Consider the following 16,591-nt stretch of genomic DNA (forward strand, 5'->3'; position numbering starts at 1 on the left):
AGGTTGTTTAACATCTGGCGGTAAATTTGTTAGCATAGAAGAAGAAGCAAAAGAAGAAGAAGATGTTTTCTGGGCAGGATGTTATATATAATAAGTTTCGAGTGCCCTTTGTTTCAAAGTGTGTGGGCTGAGAAAAATCTTGATTTGTCATAACGAACCACTTAACGATGCTTAATAACAGCCTTTTTAAAACCTCAGCCAGTACCCTCCGATCCGCTCAGAAATCTCGAGTGATCTTGACGTGGATCTAGGTGTGGTTTATACCCACATATACGCATGAGAATTATACGCAAAAGCATATTCTCTTATTTGCTGCCATTCTTAATATACCAAAAGGTGTTGGCATCTCGAACATGTGAAAATTATTCCTTTTAACGCGAGAAAAACTTTTCTGTCTCCAAAATTTATTCTCTGCGACAAACTTTTTTGTCACCAAAATATGACTATCGTCAGAGAACAAATTTTGGAGTCAAAACAGTTTTTATCTAATCCTTAAATTTTAATTATTTTTCCTGACTAGTATTTTCTATTAGAAAAACTTTTTTTATTGTCAGAGAGTAAATTTTGAAGACCAAAAAGTTTTTCTAATAGAAAATACTAGTCAGGAAAAATAATTCAAATTTTCAAAGTGGATAAAATTTATTTTGAATCTGAATGATTATTTTCGAAAATGTATACACAACATTCGGTAAGAATTTCACAGCATATTCCACTTCCGTCTTTTATATGCGCGTAAACATCTTTGATCTGCAGATTTCAAACTTTCTCTTTATCCACCCGCAATGCTTTTATCATTAAAATTATTTTCCACTCATTTTTCAAAAAATGATTGCAAAATTATTGTTGAAAAAACTAAATTCCCAATAAAGTGAAAGCTCAAAAATAATTTTTAAATAAAGAATGGTGGGAGAAGAGAAAAAGAGAAAGAAAGAGAGAGATAGAGAGAGATTACAACTGGAATTTCAACTTTCGTGACTCGTTATCTTATTATTTAATGCTCAGAATTTTCATCTTTGTATATTAGTTTTTGAAAAATATTAAAAATACATATTGTGAAAGGGAATTTTAATTGAACAACACAATAATTGAAGGTGTAATTGCTAATTTTTCGGATTTATTCCTTATGTACAATAGACAATTATATGCGAATATCGGTGTAAACAATTGTTTAAAAATATACATTTATAACAATTGTAAAAAATATACATCATACGTGGTGTACATTTACAACTCGTACTTTTTTTTATTTACAGTGTGTACATAGTCATACCTATTCACACATTTTACATCGCAGCTAAAGTTATTATTAACAAAAATTTGTACAAATATACACGCTTTTCCTAAAAGATTCGTTAGCAAAAAAGTAATAAATAATATTCCTTAAGCAGGTACGGATTTACGTTAAATATTTTCAATTTTGTAATTCACAAAATCACATATACGTATAAATATATTACTCGCGTTCATTAAAAAAAAGAGAATAGTCTATAAAGCAAAATGCTTTTCGAAGAATAGGAGAAAGACGACACAGAGATAAATCTACACAGTCTAAGCTCTTTAACTTTAAAGGCGACTTTCGGAAACCGCAATTTTTTATAAAAGAATTCTCTCGAGATAAACTATTAAAAACAAAAACCACAGGGCAAATTATAATAATTCGCACTCGGGAATCGGAAAATTAGCGATTTTATGCTTGCGCATATGCATCGGGTTGTTGACTGTCAGTGACGCAACGTTGTACACAGTACACGCATTCTTGCCAGTGGCGCGTATACCGGAACGCAACTTTTCCATCGAATATATTGCTCGAGGCAGAGACTATTCTTTTCTTCGATGGCCTGATCCATCCAGTTTCTATATTGTGTCTGTTTCGAAATTTTGTTCTCGATATTAATGATTCTTTCGGTTATGTATTTTTTGACATTGATAATAGAAATCTTAGATTTCGAGAGTCGAGAGAAGAGAACATTTTGATACATTGAAATAAGTTGACTTACAAAGATCCATACATTCGTTTCTTCAAATAGCACGTATCCGCGGACGCTAAATAAATCTATACCGGTTTTCGCTACAGCCTTATTAATAAATTACGCGCGTCCAAGGAGGTTTGGCTTTGCCTATCGGTCTCTTAGTTCATAGGCCGCCAAGTTTGTTGATTACTGAAACTGTAGAGAATGCGGCAGCGTCACGCATTCGCGCGTTTGCCATTCGCTCCTTCTAACGAGCAAGTAACTTGGAGTATGGAGGCAAGTGGAGACAGGTCGCAGTGTACTCTCTCTCTCTCTTTCTCTCTCTCTCTCTCTCCCTCTGACTCTACTCGCCTATACCTGCGAGGCTCTCGAGTCACATCTTCTCGGGTTTACTCGGCTCACCTCGGCATTCCTCTTCTGCTCTTCTCAGCTTTTAATTCTTCAGCGACAACCGCAGCCCAGCACCGCCATGTCCTGGTAGTTCTTCAACACCACCTTGTTCTCCTCGTCCAAGTAGAGCATGGAAATGGAGCTGAGAGCCGTGGGCACGCAACAGGCCTTGGGCACTTGACTCGGATTCGTCGAGTGGACCAAATTTTGGACAATGGCGTGATTCGTCGAATTGAGATGATCGGCGAGGGGGAATGGACACTCGCCGTGGCAATAGAACGCATCGTACCCCGGAGGAGCCACGATCCAGTCGTTCCAGCCGACGTCGACAAAGTCAACGTAGAGCGGATGTCGTCGGCAATTTTCCCTGCCGTCTTTTCTGCGATGCTTCCGAGTCGCCGCACGCCTCTCCCGTCGCTCTATTATCTGGTTGGCGGTGGCCATTTTGTTCTTGCCATCGTCAGTGTAGATGAAGAGCGTTGGCCGATTAACGACCCAGGAATCATGAGACTCATCAACGCTGCGTCGCAGTCTCACGTGCTCGACCTTCTTCATTGTCTCGTCACCCACCACTTCGACCAGCAACCCATGGTTCTCGCTCGCTCCTCCCTTTCTCAACCACCTTTCAACAGCCGGATGCACGTCCAAACTCACTGACGTGTTCCTTCTCGCGTCCACCACTTGGCTGTCAATTAGCCTGAAGATGGGCTGATGAACGCCTTTGACTCCAGGTCGAACGATATCGTGCACCAGAATGCGCACTGCTCGTCGCTCGGTTCGCCCGTCTTCTGGAAGCGATACCCTCGACAACGTCAATTGCGAAGCTTCCAGCTTTTCACCATCCGGAATACTCCTCACATCAAAGTTGAGCCGAAACCTGTACGGATTCTTGAAAGTCTTGTCCAGATTGCTTTCTGAAATAAAAAGAAACACAATATTAACAATTTTGTTATTAATTAATTTCTATTTGTAAAAGTGAAATTCTGCTCTAAATTCTGAAAAAATGTATCCAAATCTCTGTGGCGAATTGTCAGATAAAAATAAATATTTCTCATTTATTTCAATTTTGATGAATTATTATAGCCTGTTGCCTACTATTTACATAAGAAATAAAAGGTATATATGTATATTCGAGTCGGCTTTAGGGGCGGGCAAAAAAGACGACCGCCTGGGGTACCGCCAAACCTCTTCTTTTTTCACGCGACCGCAATTGAAACTTTCGGAAACATATCTCTCTAACATATCTAATAGAAACCAAAAAGGATCTTAAATTAGATGTTAATAGATAGCAATCGATGAAAGAAAAAGAAGAAAAAAGATCATTCAAAATTCACCATTCTTTATATATACAAATTAAAAATACATTATATTTTCTGATATAATTTTACTCCCCAAAAAAAAAGTTTTCACTAATAAATTATAAATAACGAGATAATTCAGTGAGAATTCAAATTTATCAATATTAATATAATTAAGTATATATCCGTGCAGGCATTTTATTAACCCCGTCTCTCTCTAGTAGTCTCTATAGGTATAATACAGTTATTTCTTTCAAATCGAAATGTCGAATATTTACACTATACGAGAACATAAAGTCGATTTTAAAGCCTCTGTAAAATAGCTTTATAATCTTTGCTTGTCTTAAAAGGGTCTATATATCAGAATAAAAGTTTTATAACGTGAGAAATCAAAGTCAAGCACTTCCAATAAAGATTCTTTTTTCAACGTTTTAAGAAGTTTTAATAAAATGGAAAGGATAAGTTTCCAGATAATCGCATTTTTAATGATTTTCTTTTTATGTGCGTTAAATATTTCAAAAAGGATTTGTATAATCTTAAGGTATTAAAAGCAAATTGACGTTTAAACGAATCATTAAATTTCAAATCCAAATCGTTTTTTCGGATATTTACTTAAAATTTCTAATTTAAGGGTTCTTACCGCACTTATTAGCATGGAAAATCAGCTATTTTCTTACAGAATTTTTGTTAAGATTCCTGTAAATTTTATTGATCTAGATCATTTTAGTTGTTTATATTTAAAATTTGAGAATACTTTTACAACGTTGCCACAAAAATATGATTTCATATTTTTAAAATTATTCAAATATAAAATTTTGACTTTTTTCCCATTGCAATCTAAGAAAAATTAAAATACTAAAAAAGTAAAACTAATCACTATATCACTGTAAAAAATTTGGGGAATATTCACAAACTTTTCTTGTTGAATATTACACATTTTTTGGGGAAACTACTTTTCCCCAACAAATTTGTGAATATCTCTTAAAATTTGGTGAAAATTCTACAAAATTCTAGTGAATATAATTGTCCCCAAAAAGTTTATGAATATTTCCCAGCTTTTAAGGAATTTTTTCATAAAATTTGGGAATATTCAATAACTTTTTGGGGAAAAACATATTCAATAGAAATTTAGAGAATTATCACCAAATTTTTTGGAAAAAGTATATGCAACAAACTTTGAGAATATATTTTTTATTAACATTTCGGGTACTACTAACTAAATAATTAACGAACTAACTAACTAAAATAATTTTCCTTTATATTATATAATTCTATTTGTCAAATTTGACTATTTTTAGTTATTTTTTACTGAAAAGTAATCATTATTAATTTTAGTAAATGATTAGTCATATTATTTAATATAATTAAAATATTTTCTGCTGATTGCTAAAAGAAAGACAGCAAAGATTGTTGATTTTTTTTTTAATATAATAATTAATAAAGGAAAAATATTTATTATCTTTATAATAACAATTTATAATAATTTTAATTTACAATAAAATATATTCAATGATTTTTTAAAAATTAAAAATAAAACTTGTGGATTAACAAAGATGAAAAGTTTAAATAAGAAAACTTTGTGCATTCTTATTAACAAAAACTATTCACTTATTTTTTTGTAAAATTGAATGAGTTTCAAATATGATGTATTCTATGTTTTGTAAAATATTTTCACCCTAAATAAAAAATATAAGATGTTTGAGAAAAGAATTTTCTCTTTTTAGAAAATATGTTCAACATGTGGTTTGTCTAAGGATATGGCCAACTATGTATAATGGTTTCTTGTTGCAAAAGGGTCTGTTTTATGACTTTTTCGGTACCCGTTTTTTTCATATAATTCATATAAATCATATAAATCATTCATATATTTCATATAAATTCAGATAGAAAGTTTTGAAAATCTTTAGGATTAAAAAAATTTGCCCTATAGGTCAAACATCTCTTGACTTATTAGATAAATTCAATTACATTAATAATTAATTTACTAAATTAAATAATTAAATTCAAAACTTAAATAAAATCCCTAAGAAAATCAATTATTTTTAACAGAATTTTAGAGAATTTCAATTATTACTTTAAAAAATTGGAATTATTTGTTCATGAAAATTCAATTATCTTAGAAAATAGAATTGAATTATTTTGTTAAAAAACTGTAATTCTTCAGAATTATAAAAAAACTTATCAAAGATTCAATTTTTTAACAAAATTTTTAATTCTAATCTTTTTAAAATTGACTAATTAATAAAAATAGTAATTATAACTGAGTTTCGTACTTAAAGTAATTTAAATACAATTTAGAACTTTTAATGCTGCACCGCTGTTAAATTCAGTTCAATAATTATTTATCAATTAATAAATTAAATTTCTTTTAAATTTCGATTTTTTTAAATCATCCAGATCGAAATTCTTTAACAATATAAATTATTTTTAATAAAATTTCACGCAATTAATTTGATAATTTTTTAACTTTTTTAATAAATTGTTATCGTATGAACTTTTATTATTTTCAGACAATTAAATTAATATCTTGTAGAATAAAGACAATTTTTTCAGAATTTTAATTAAAATTATCTAAAACTTAAATGATTTTTGAAATTTATTAATTAATTAATTAATAATAATTAATATTTACTATTTTTAATAGAATTTTGATTAATTTGATCATTTTTTTAACTTTCTTAATAAGTTGGTTTTTTGAAATTTAATTTTAAAACATAATTGAATTAAAAATTCTTTAAAAATCAATTAACAATTTCACATTAAAAATTTTAATTAAAAACCTTCGGAAACTTGATTATTTTTTAAAATTCAAATTTTTTCAAATAAAATCTTATTTAATTTAAATAAAATTAATTAACTTTAAGAAAGTATTTACGCAGAATTAATTAATTATTTACGCAGAAATAAGACAAATTAAAGGCATTATTTTAAAATTCATTTGCGATTCAATAAACTTTTTAAAGTGGAAAAAAATTCAAGGAGAAGTTAAAGTTTTTATGTTCTTATTCAAAAATATTTTTCGTCACTAAAAACATAATTTTTGCAGTAATTCTCTACGAGTTTTTTTTTTACTTTTCCAATACTTTTGATAAAATTCAAACTTTTTCCTGATTTCCCTGACATTTCTCTGAATTTCCTACGATTTCCCTATATAATAGCAAAAGAATTAATTACACAGATATTACATGAAAAAAATCACTCTTATCATATTTATATATAATATATATATACTTCTATTTTCATTCTCTTTAAAATTTTCTTTCCTCTGACAAATAAGTTTTTTCAAAATAATATATTTAACAAAAAATTTGTGAAATTGAAAAAAATTCCTTGTGACCAATTCTCCAAAAAATGTGAATTGTATTCATATAAATTTTGTAAAAACGGCAAGTAGAATATCATAATTTGGAAAAAATTTTTAAAAAATGTTTAATTGAAGGCGCAATGACTTTGTTGAGTCTGTGGGTGGTCCTCGGGATGAAGTTTTTCAAGGATAATTTGTATAATCCGCGTGAGATAATGGACCTTGGTTACTGTACAATTTAGCTTCGAATTATGTACCTCTTAAAATCGGAAACTTTCCATTTTAGCTTTTATAAAACGTGCGCGCATGTATTCTCGTTTATAAAGATAAAACCGCAAGTAAAATGGATTCCAGAGGGTTGCTTTATATTATATAATAATTATCATCCCGTTTATCCCTATTTTCCCCCTCTAATTCCTCTCTTCTATAATATGTAAATCTCTCTATAAAACGATACACGAAAAAATGTATATTACTCCATAAGTGAAAAATACGATATTATATGCGTGGCGCGATTGTTAACCCTGAATTGATAATTTGCTTTAATATTATTAAAATTATGGTTCTAATTTTAATAATTATATTCTCAAACCTGAAATTTCAGGTTCACAATCTCCAGTATAGTTATTTAAATAAAAGTTTTAGTAAAATTAAAAATTAAATTTAAAAATTGTAGAAATGAATTAATAATGAGTATTACATTAATATTAATAATGTTGTAAAGAAAATAACGAATAGTAAGTAATTTATTAAATGAGATCAAAAATTGTCATCGTGTGGTGACATTAAACTGTATAATGTCATGCACTGATGCACAACCTCACTATAAAAATTGGCTGTCAACCTTGAAGGTTGTGAACTGCTACACAAAGCTGAACGAACCTTCTCTTCACGATCTTTATGTAAATAAATTATAAAATACGAATCCATAATGAAAAATACATATGCAGTGCGAGCATTAATTCACCTTAAGGACATACATTCTGGCACAGAAGGTGATGAAAACAAATTTGAACATCATTTAAATAATTCTACAGATTAATCAAATTCCACTTGAAAGTTAACAAAATTATACTTTTATTGCTTTACTAAAATTATTATTATTCTTTTTTTTAGAGTATGTTAAAAATTTCAATTTCAAAATTAATTCAAGAAAAAGTTTTTTAAAAAGAGGAGAAATTAATTAATTATTATTATTTTATTTAACTGGAATAAATAACACTCTCTTTGAAATATTAAAAAACGTTGAGAAAATTAGGTCTAAATCGAACAAACCACATTTTATTTCCGTCTTACGTATTTAGAATTAGTCCGAAATTGAATAAAGGAGAAAAACCTCAAAGATACTTAAATGCGATTTGTATGGGAAAAAAAAGACGCAGTGTATATAGATATTCACAGTAGTAAGTGGCCCGGTAAATCCTCTTTACACAATGGCAATTGATTCGAAAAGTAATTTTGTCTGACAAATAAAACGTAAAAATAGCGGCCAATGGGAGGTAAAACATTGTTCATTCTTTTTTTGATGGTCCATTTGGTCAAATAGAGGCTTTACCTTTGTAACTGATATTCACGGCACTCTACCTTTCTTTAAACCAATTTATCGTTGCCTATTCTAGTGTCATTGTATCGTGTTAAGCCCAAGAGAGTCACGGATACGCCCATAATTCATTCGAAAGGACCATTGTCCAGCCGGAGAGTTCTATAACAGCCGTGCAGAGCTGCTGGATTTAATCTCCTCGCAGCTACTATATACAGACTACCAAAGTTAAAATATCAACATTAAATATAGGCGCGAGCCACTCATTGTAATATATTTCAACGCTAATTTTTCTCGTTTACAATTTATTAATACCATTTATTAATATTTATTAATTATTAATAAACCGACAATCATTCAATTTCAAATTATATTGCAATTTTTCAGTCAATTAATAATTTAATTTTTTATTAGATTCTCTAAGTTTCTTAGAGAAATCTAAGAAATTTCTTTGCGAAACTTAGATTTCGATACAATAATTTGCTATAGGCATAAATTTTCTTTTAACCCAACGAGAATCATTTTCTAATAAGAAAAAAACTATACGAGTTAATATATACGTGATATCAAGCACGTGCTTTGATCAAACAATATAAAAAAGGTTCTGTGTGAAATAAAAATTCCTTATATGAAATGAGAAAATTCACGTAAATAAAAATTCTCTTAAATCATTTCGACATTCGTTCTCGGATAACTTTTCGTCAATTTCAAAAAATAAAAATACTCAATTTTAATATTTCACGCATTTAATAAGATTTTAGTAATCATAATTCTTTAACGCGTTCGAGCACAGTTATAATAAAAACGAAGGTTTTTATTTTCCTTTTTATTAAAACTGCTTAATTTTTGGATACATATATTTGATAATCTGTTCTCAGTTTGAAGTTTAGTTCTTGTTTGCTTTTTTGTTTCGTTACTTTTTTAATAATTTTTCTTTTTAAATATTTTCAATTTTAAAATTAATGGTTTGAAAATCATTGAATTGTTCTTTTTGAAGAATAATTCTTTGAATTGTTTTTTAAGTAATGGAGTTTTGTTTTGTTTTGTGACATTTTTTTGAAAATAAAATTGAATTTTTGCAAAGAATTTTACTATTTACAAATACTTAATATGAGCGGATGGGAAGAAGAACTCGATGTGACGCTCCGGTGCACGCTGTATTGTCAGTCAAGAGTTCCAAATGCCGATAAAATTAAAGTTTGAAATTTAAAATTTTAAAAAGTGCTACATTATAGAAAATAAAGAGGCGCATCTTTTTTTCCTTTGAATTTTTTTTATAGGACAATTAGTTTAAATAGTAAGTGCAAAAAACTAAAAAAAATTTATTTTTATTTTTCATTCAATTTTAAAACATAAATCATCGTAGTTAAGACAAATATTGATAAAATTAATCGGTATTTGATATACAAACTCGTTAGAGTCTATAGAAGACGATAACATATCAAAAAACTTAAAAATTATTAATTGTTTAATAATATTTAATTATTATTAATGATCTACCAGCAATCACATTTTCTTACCTTCGCCGACAAAAAGTCAGTGGGGAAGTTTCGAATTAAAAGAACTTCCAGTGAGACATTTGTTCTTCAATGTATAAAGATGTTTTCTGAAAAATTTCAAATTGATTTATTGAAAAGTTTAGAAAATATCGAAGTTTAAACAAATTGCGCGTGGCGCGCTAGCGAGTCGCCGTGTATAGAGAATTATATTCTGTGTATAAATGATCTGCTTCTCATAACTTTTACATATACATTTATTTACTATCGCAAATAAATTGTTTTCAATTTATTTATATTGAGAAATTAAAATTGATTTAATGTTTAAATTAATAAATTTTTACTAAATGAATAGAATAAAATATTATTTATATTATAATATTATTATTATATTAAATATTTTTAATTATTGTTAAAAATTTTTACGCTTTAAGAATGTGAAATATTACCTTTAACGTTATTGTTAAAATATGTCATTAGAACGAAAAAGGAAATATTATGATGCGTCAAAAGAAAAGTGGAAAAATTTAATTAATATATATCTAGTATTTCATTAAATATGTTATTAAAATGCCTTAACATTAGTTTGAGTTATTTATTAACATTTATTAGTATTTAAAAAATATTTTATTTATTTTTAATTTCACATATTAAAATGTGTTTAATTATAATAATTTAATATAAGGTTTCAATATTATATATTACATTTAAAAAATGTTTAAATAATTTTATTATTTATTATTATAAAAGTTTAATATAATTGAAAACAATTTATTTGCGATAGTAAATAAATGTATATGTAAAAGTTATGAGAAGCAGATCATTTATACACAGAATATAATTCTCTATACACAGCGACTCGCTAGCGCGCCACGCGCAATTTGTTTAAACTTCGATATTTTCTAAACTTTTCAATAAATCAATTTGAAATTTTTCAGAAAACATCTTTATACATTGAAGAACAAATGTCTCACTGGAAGTTCTTTTAATTCGAAACTTCCCCACTGACTTTTTGTCGGCGAAGGTGAGAAAATGTGATTGCTGGTAGTACATTAATAATAATTAAATATTATTAAACAATTAATAATTTTTAAGTTTTTTGATATGTTATCGTCTTCTATAGACTCTAACGAGTTTGTATATCAAATACCGATTAATTTTATCAATATTTGTCTTAACTACGATGATTTATGTTTTAAAATTGAATGAAAAATAAAAATAAAATTTTTTTAGTTTTTTGCACTTACTATTTAAACTAATTGTCCTATAAAAAAAATTCAAAGGAAAAAAAGATGCGCCTCTTTATTTTCTATAATGTAGCACTTTTTAAAATTTTAAATTTCAAACTTTAATTTTATCGGCATTTGAAACTCTTGACTGAGAATACAGCGTGCAGCGGAGCGTCACATCGAGTTCTTCTTCCCATCCGCTCATATATAATTGAATTTTTTCGAAGAATTTATTAAAATTTTAGAAAATAATTGAATTCTTTTGAAATTTTTTATAACGAATAAAGAAAAAAATTGAATTCTTTCATGGAATTGTTTTGAATATAATTGAATTATTTCGAAGGATTTTAAAAATTTTAGAAAATAATTGAATTGTTTTGAAATATTTTAACAATAATAACAGAAATAAAGAAATTAAATTATTGTCCGCAATAATAAAAAGAAGCAATTGCCAAAGTAAAGAAAAATAAAATAAATTGAAACAATAATATAAAAAATGAAGCAATAATTATTGTGTAATATTTATAATTCTATATTTTCTATTTCATAATTTTCAATTTTATGTTTTTAATTCTATATATGTCAAATTAGTCTCATCGCTAAAGAGGAAATCTGTGCCGAAACACAATTAAAGAATTAGGTATATTTGTCCGAATGTTTTCGTTTTAATTTTCCTTATTAAGTTTTCAAATGAGTAAAAAAGCATATATAAATAATTCTCTGTAAATTATCGTTCTCGGCTTATAATTGATTTAAGAATTTTGAACTCCTCGTTAACACGAGGATAAAATTCGTCCCACCTGACAATGAGAGGCATAGAAAATAAAAATAAAATAGCGAAACTAATCGTGGGTAAAGCGAAACTAAAAGCCTGACAATGTTTCAAAACCTGTTACTCTTAACTAATAATCGTTAACTCAATTTCGTTTTCAAAGACTTCTAACTGGTCTTAAATTTCTCATTATTTTACTATATATCTATTTCTGACTTTTCGTCATCTATACGTATTTTTAATGAATTTCGAATGAATTAATTTCTATACTCATCTTTTCAAAATATTCTTGAATTAATTTTTAGATTTTGAAATTGAAAAAGTCAATTTTCTAAAGTACTATAAAAATAATAATAAAATACAACAATAATAATAAAAAAATGAATAATAACAATGATAATAATGATAATAATAATAATAATAATAAATAAAATAATATAAAAATAATAATAATTGTATTACAATCAGATGACGAGAAATTTTCAGCTTTAATAATTAATTACGTTCTTCAAGTTCAAAATATATTCATGAGATCGAAATTTTTTGTTTGATTTAAAAAGAAAAATTCCTGATGAAATACAAATCAGGAAATAGAATTCTCATAAAAAATTCTCACATAAAAAGTCGAAATTATAAGCATTTTTGAAAAATTAAAATAATACTGGTTTCAGTGTCATGTTTTTTGAAGCCTTGGTCCCAAAATTTTTTTGAATTTCCCCTTTTTTTTAAATATTCGAAAAGACTTGAATTAGAGAAATTTGTATGCCTTTTTTTCTCTTTAAAAAGAATAAAATTAGACACTATGCGTGAATAAATTTAAATTATTTCTATGGAAACTAACCGATATGATTGAAGGCACGAACTGTGTTTGCTGAATTGGCATGTATTCCTCGCTTGGCAATATTAGCCGTTCCAAGGAAGTTTTGACGTTTATAGAGTTTTTTGAGGGAGTCAGGAACGTGAGCTGGTTCAACGGACTTGGGCCGTTTGGCCATTCCCAATAGATTAAGAATTTCATTCTCTACTCTGGCAATTGCCTGTTTACGTTCTTTCGAACTGATCTGGTATGGCATCTCGTCTTCTGTGTCAATCAGCGAATTCGCGCTCGCCAGCAGCGCACCCGCTGCCGCTAACACCAATCTCAGCAGCAGCAACATGCGCATCGTGACGTCAGTCACTGGCACTGCCACTCCTAAAACAGATATAAAAGAGGAATCATTAGAATTTTTAAAATTGTTTTTAACCGGTTTCTTATATACTTTCTAAAAGAAAAGACGCTATTCTTTAACTTTACTGTTTTTTAAACAAAACCCAGCATTTTTTTTATTTTCCCAATGTTTAGAAAACATTTTCTTTATCTCTCAGATTTTGTCAATTTTGTTACAATAATTTTGAATCTATAGACATTTCCGAGAAGAAATCTCAATTTTGGGTTTTTTTTTAACTTTTCCGATTTTGACCAAGTTAATAATCCGAATAGTTTATTGATAGAAGTAAATAAGTACTTCAGAGAAAAAGCTAAAGTTTGATGAAGTAATATTTGTATCTAAAAATTCTGAGAAATTCCAAAAGGAATAAGAGTAGCAGATTTAATAAACTAAAATCTTAAATTAGTTACATTGGGTAAATTGGACTTTCAATTTACGAAAATATCGTTTTTTATCGATAAAGTAAAAAAAGGAAAAGAATTCGAAAATCCTATACATCACCCTATGAACGCATGTTTAAAAAACAGTCTTAATTCTCAGACTAAAATAAACCCCTCGAGGAGAATCTTATCGGGAGCTTCGCGATTTATTACAAGAAGCTTGTCCTGGTGAATTCTTTTTTTTCTAAGCTGTCTCGAGAAGAAACTCTGCGTCCGATATTTTACTGAGATCAGCCGCAGATAACAGGAATGACACATTATTCAAAGACAAACATATATTAAGGCCCTTGTAAGAATTCAATATATAATATCTAGAGAGAAGCGAACAAATTTTTGATGAGAAAAAAAAATAAGAAGAATATTTTGAAGAAATTTGAAGAAAAATTTCTTTGAAGGAAGAAAGCACTAAATATTATGCCTTCGAGAATAGATTAATACTTGTTTTCGTTTTCGCCAATAAGAGCGAGAGAAAAAAGTCATACGGTGCGTAACGCGTATTACTTGAAAATCCATTATATCAAGACTCGAATAAGTAAGCCTGCATCGTCCAGCTGCGAGATGAGGTGTGTGTTTATTAACCATCAGGGCCAAAACACCTGCGACTCATGCAAACAGCTTTCTCTCGTCGTGAATATATATACAAGCATTGCTTTTTGATTTTTCACGGAAAGGTGAACCACGTTGTGCACACGTGATGTGTCGTTACATTCAATCCTGCACTTTAACTATGTTTAACATAAATAACCTCCATCGTTTTTTTTCGCAGACAATCTTCCATATTTTCCTAACTTACAATTTTTGAAAATTGAAAACAATTTTGAAACTTTACAATGAACGAAAATTAACCAAAGTAAACGGAAAAATTCCAAAGTATTCAGAAGAAAGTATAGAAAATAAAAAGAAAAGACGTCTAAACGACGAGAAGTGATAAAGTGCTCTCAGGCTATTATCTCATTAAAGCCTAAGTTACAAATCACTAGCCCCAATCAATGATCGTGATTGCTTACAATCCCGCATGTTTTATTCAAAACCGAATAAATTTCGAATCAGTTTTCGAATATTCCATTTAAAAATTTCTGAATCTGAGTTTTTGGAAAAAATCGCAGCCAAAATGAGAATTTGTTGAATGAATTTGAAATAATTAATATGAGAAAAAGAAACGTTCCCTGAAGAATATATTTGAGAAGAAAGGTATAGTGGCTTGTGTTTGACCTGTGCCGGTTGAGGTATATGTACTCTGTATAAGGAGGGAAGATAGAGTTGGAGACGGAAAGGCTGCCGTTGCGGAGACGCTAGAGCCAGGCTGTCTGCTGCAGACTCTTATAATCTTGCTTGCCAGATCTCAAGCTACCGCCCGTGGCGTGTGGCATATACGCGACTCTGGATCGCCGGAAGGGACCTCGACTCCAACAATGCCAAGGATCCCGTCAATCGTCGACCAAGAAGATGCGCGTTTCTGATCTTATCGACTCCTCTTTTTTAATGTCGGTGATTTTACCTTTCCAGTTCTGCTTATCGACTCTACAGGGACTAATTCAGGGCCGGTGGCTTCCTTTTCTGGTTCATAATTGAAGAGAACCTCGACTCACAAACTATCTTACAAGGCACTTTTTTTCTGACCTCAAATAAACTCCTCCTTGCTTCTTCATTTTCATTCTCCTTCTACCTGCGCGCAAAATTTGTCACGCACCGCTCTCGAATTTCATCTCTACAAAAGGGATAAGTCAATTAATTCTTTACTCTCCTAATATTTAATTATATTATCTTGTGCTGTGTTTTCAATATGTTCCGAATATTACAATATACCGTGAACATTATTATAATGTTCACAATATATAAATATGTAGTTATTCTACAGTATACGCGTAGCTATTGCAAAACACTATACAATCTAGTTATTTAATGAAGGTCAAGTTCCAATCACTTTCATTTCAATCGTTTATTCCACACTCGTACCTTCTCGTTTCCTCTATTCTAAAACATTCAAATATTCGTTTGATAAGCAGAAAAATAATCCACTCGAGAGCAATTCATTTCTTTATTAATTAACTGCTGAGTCACGACTCGCAAAAAAACGTCCTGCTGTTCTTGTTTCTTTATCACAAATCCTCATAAACTAAATTAGTGATACGTGCTTCGACGAGTTAGACTAGGATGACGAATCCTGATTTAAAACCTTGTCTCCTCTACTTTGGTTCATATACAATGAATTAAGTGCTCTTGTTTACTTATTCCTCTCTCTAGTCTAATTATAGAACACACAACTACAAAACAACTCTGTTTACGAAGTACAATTATCATTTTGCAATTACCGTTATTGTTGATAAATCTATATTTTCATTTTAGTATATCTTTTACAGCAATATTTCCGGATTTCCACTTTTACTGCTCAAGAAACTCTCTCATTCTTAATCCCTAATTTGTGAATGGATTAAGTTCCGTTTTATAGGAACAATAAAATTTTCGGTCCATAATCCTGAAATACCAGTCGATTTTAAGAGAAGCACCAACAATAGAGTAATAAACATACCGTGAGTTATTGCCTGAGCAAAAGCGCAAACGCAAAAGCAAGAAGTGACAGTTTATTTCTCAAAAAGCAATATACCTCTGAATGGGTATTAACCAAAATAGTAATTACTTTCTTTCAGATTTCAACAAACGCTTATATTCTTGACATTAATTTATGTTCCTCTTCCTAAAACCATAACTGAATTTTCTCATTAGAAGAAAATGTCTTTAAATGCAACTTATTTTTCAGTCCTTTGCATTTTCTCCATGAATCATCCTTTCAATTGACTCAGCTAAAATGATTTATTGAAAATATTCATCTGCAAATACACCATCTGTAACTCAATCGTCAGGTAAATTCTAAAATAATCCTTCTGTAATATTCATTTATTCCTAGAGAATTCTTATTAACTATCTTTCAAGACTTATTAGCTAA

At 29.2% G+C, this 16,591-nt stretch overlaps 1 protein-coding gene across 4 annotated transcripts in view; it reads right to left on the minus strand.

Moving 5' to 3' along the window:
* Nucleotides 1-1,085: 1,085 nt before the first annotated feature.
* Nucleotides 1,086-16,591, minus strand: part of LOC122511199 (protein decapentaplegic-like) — a 39,582-nt gene continuing 24,076 nt past the window's right edge. For all 4 annotated transcript variants that reach the window (XM_043626308.1, XM_043626310.1, XM_043626311.1 and 1 more), the window contains 2 exons: nt 12,841-13,191; nt 1,086-3,274 (listed from right to left, as the gene is read on the minus strand). In XM_043626308.1, coding sequence (XP_043482243.1) covers nt 2,412-3,274; nt 12,841-13,162 — 1,185 coding nt within the window. In that variant the 5' untranslated portion in view covers nt 13,163-13,191 and the 3' untranslated portion in view covers nt 1,086-2,411. The remainder of the gene's footprint in view (nt 3,275-12,840; nt 13,192-16,591) is intronic.

The sequence above is a fragment of the Leptopilina heterotoma genome, unplaced genomic scaffold (genome assembly GCF_015476425.1).
Source record: "Leptopilina heterotoma isolate Lh14 unplaced genomic scaffold, ASM1547642v1 Lhet_81, whole genome shotgun sequence".
Lineage (NCBI taxonomy): Eukaryota > Metazoa > Arthropoda > Insecta > Hymenoptera > Figitidae > Leptopilina > Leptopilina heterotoma.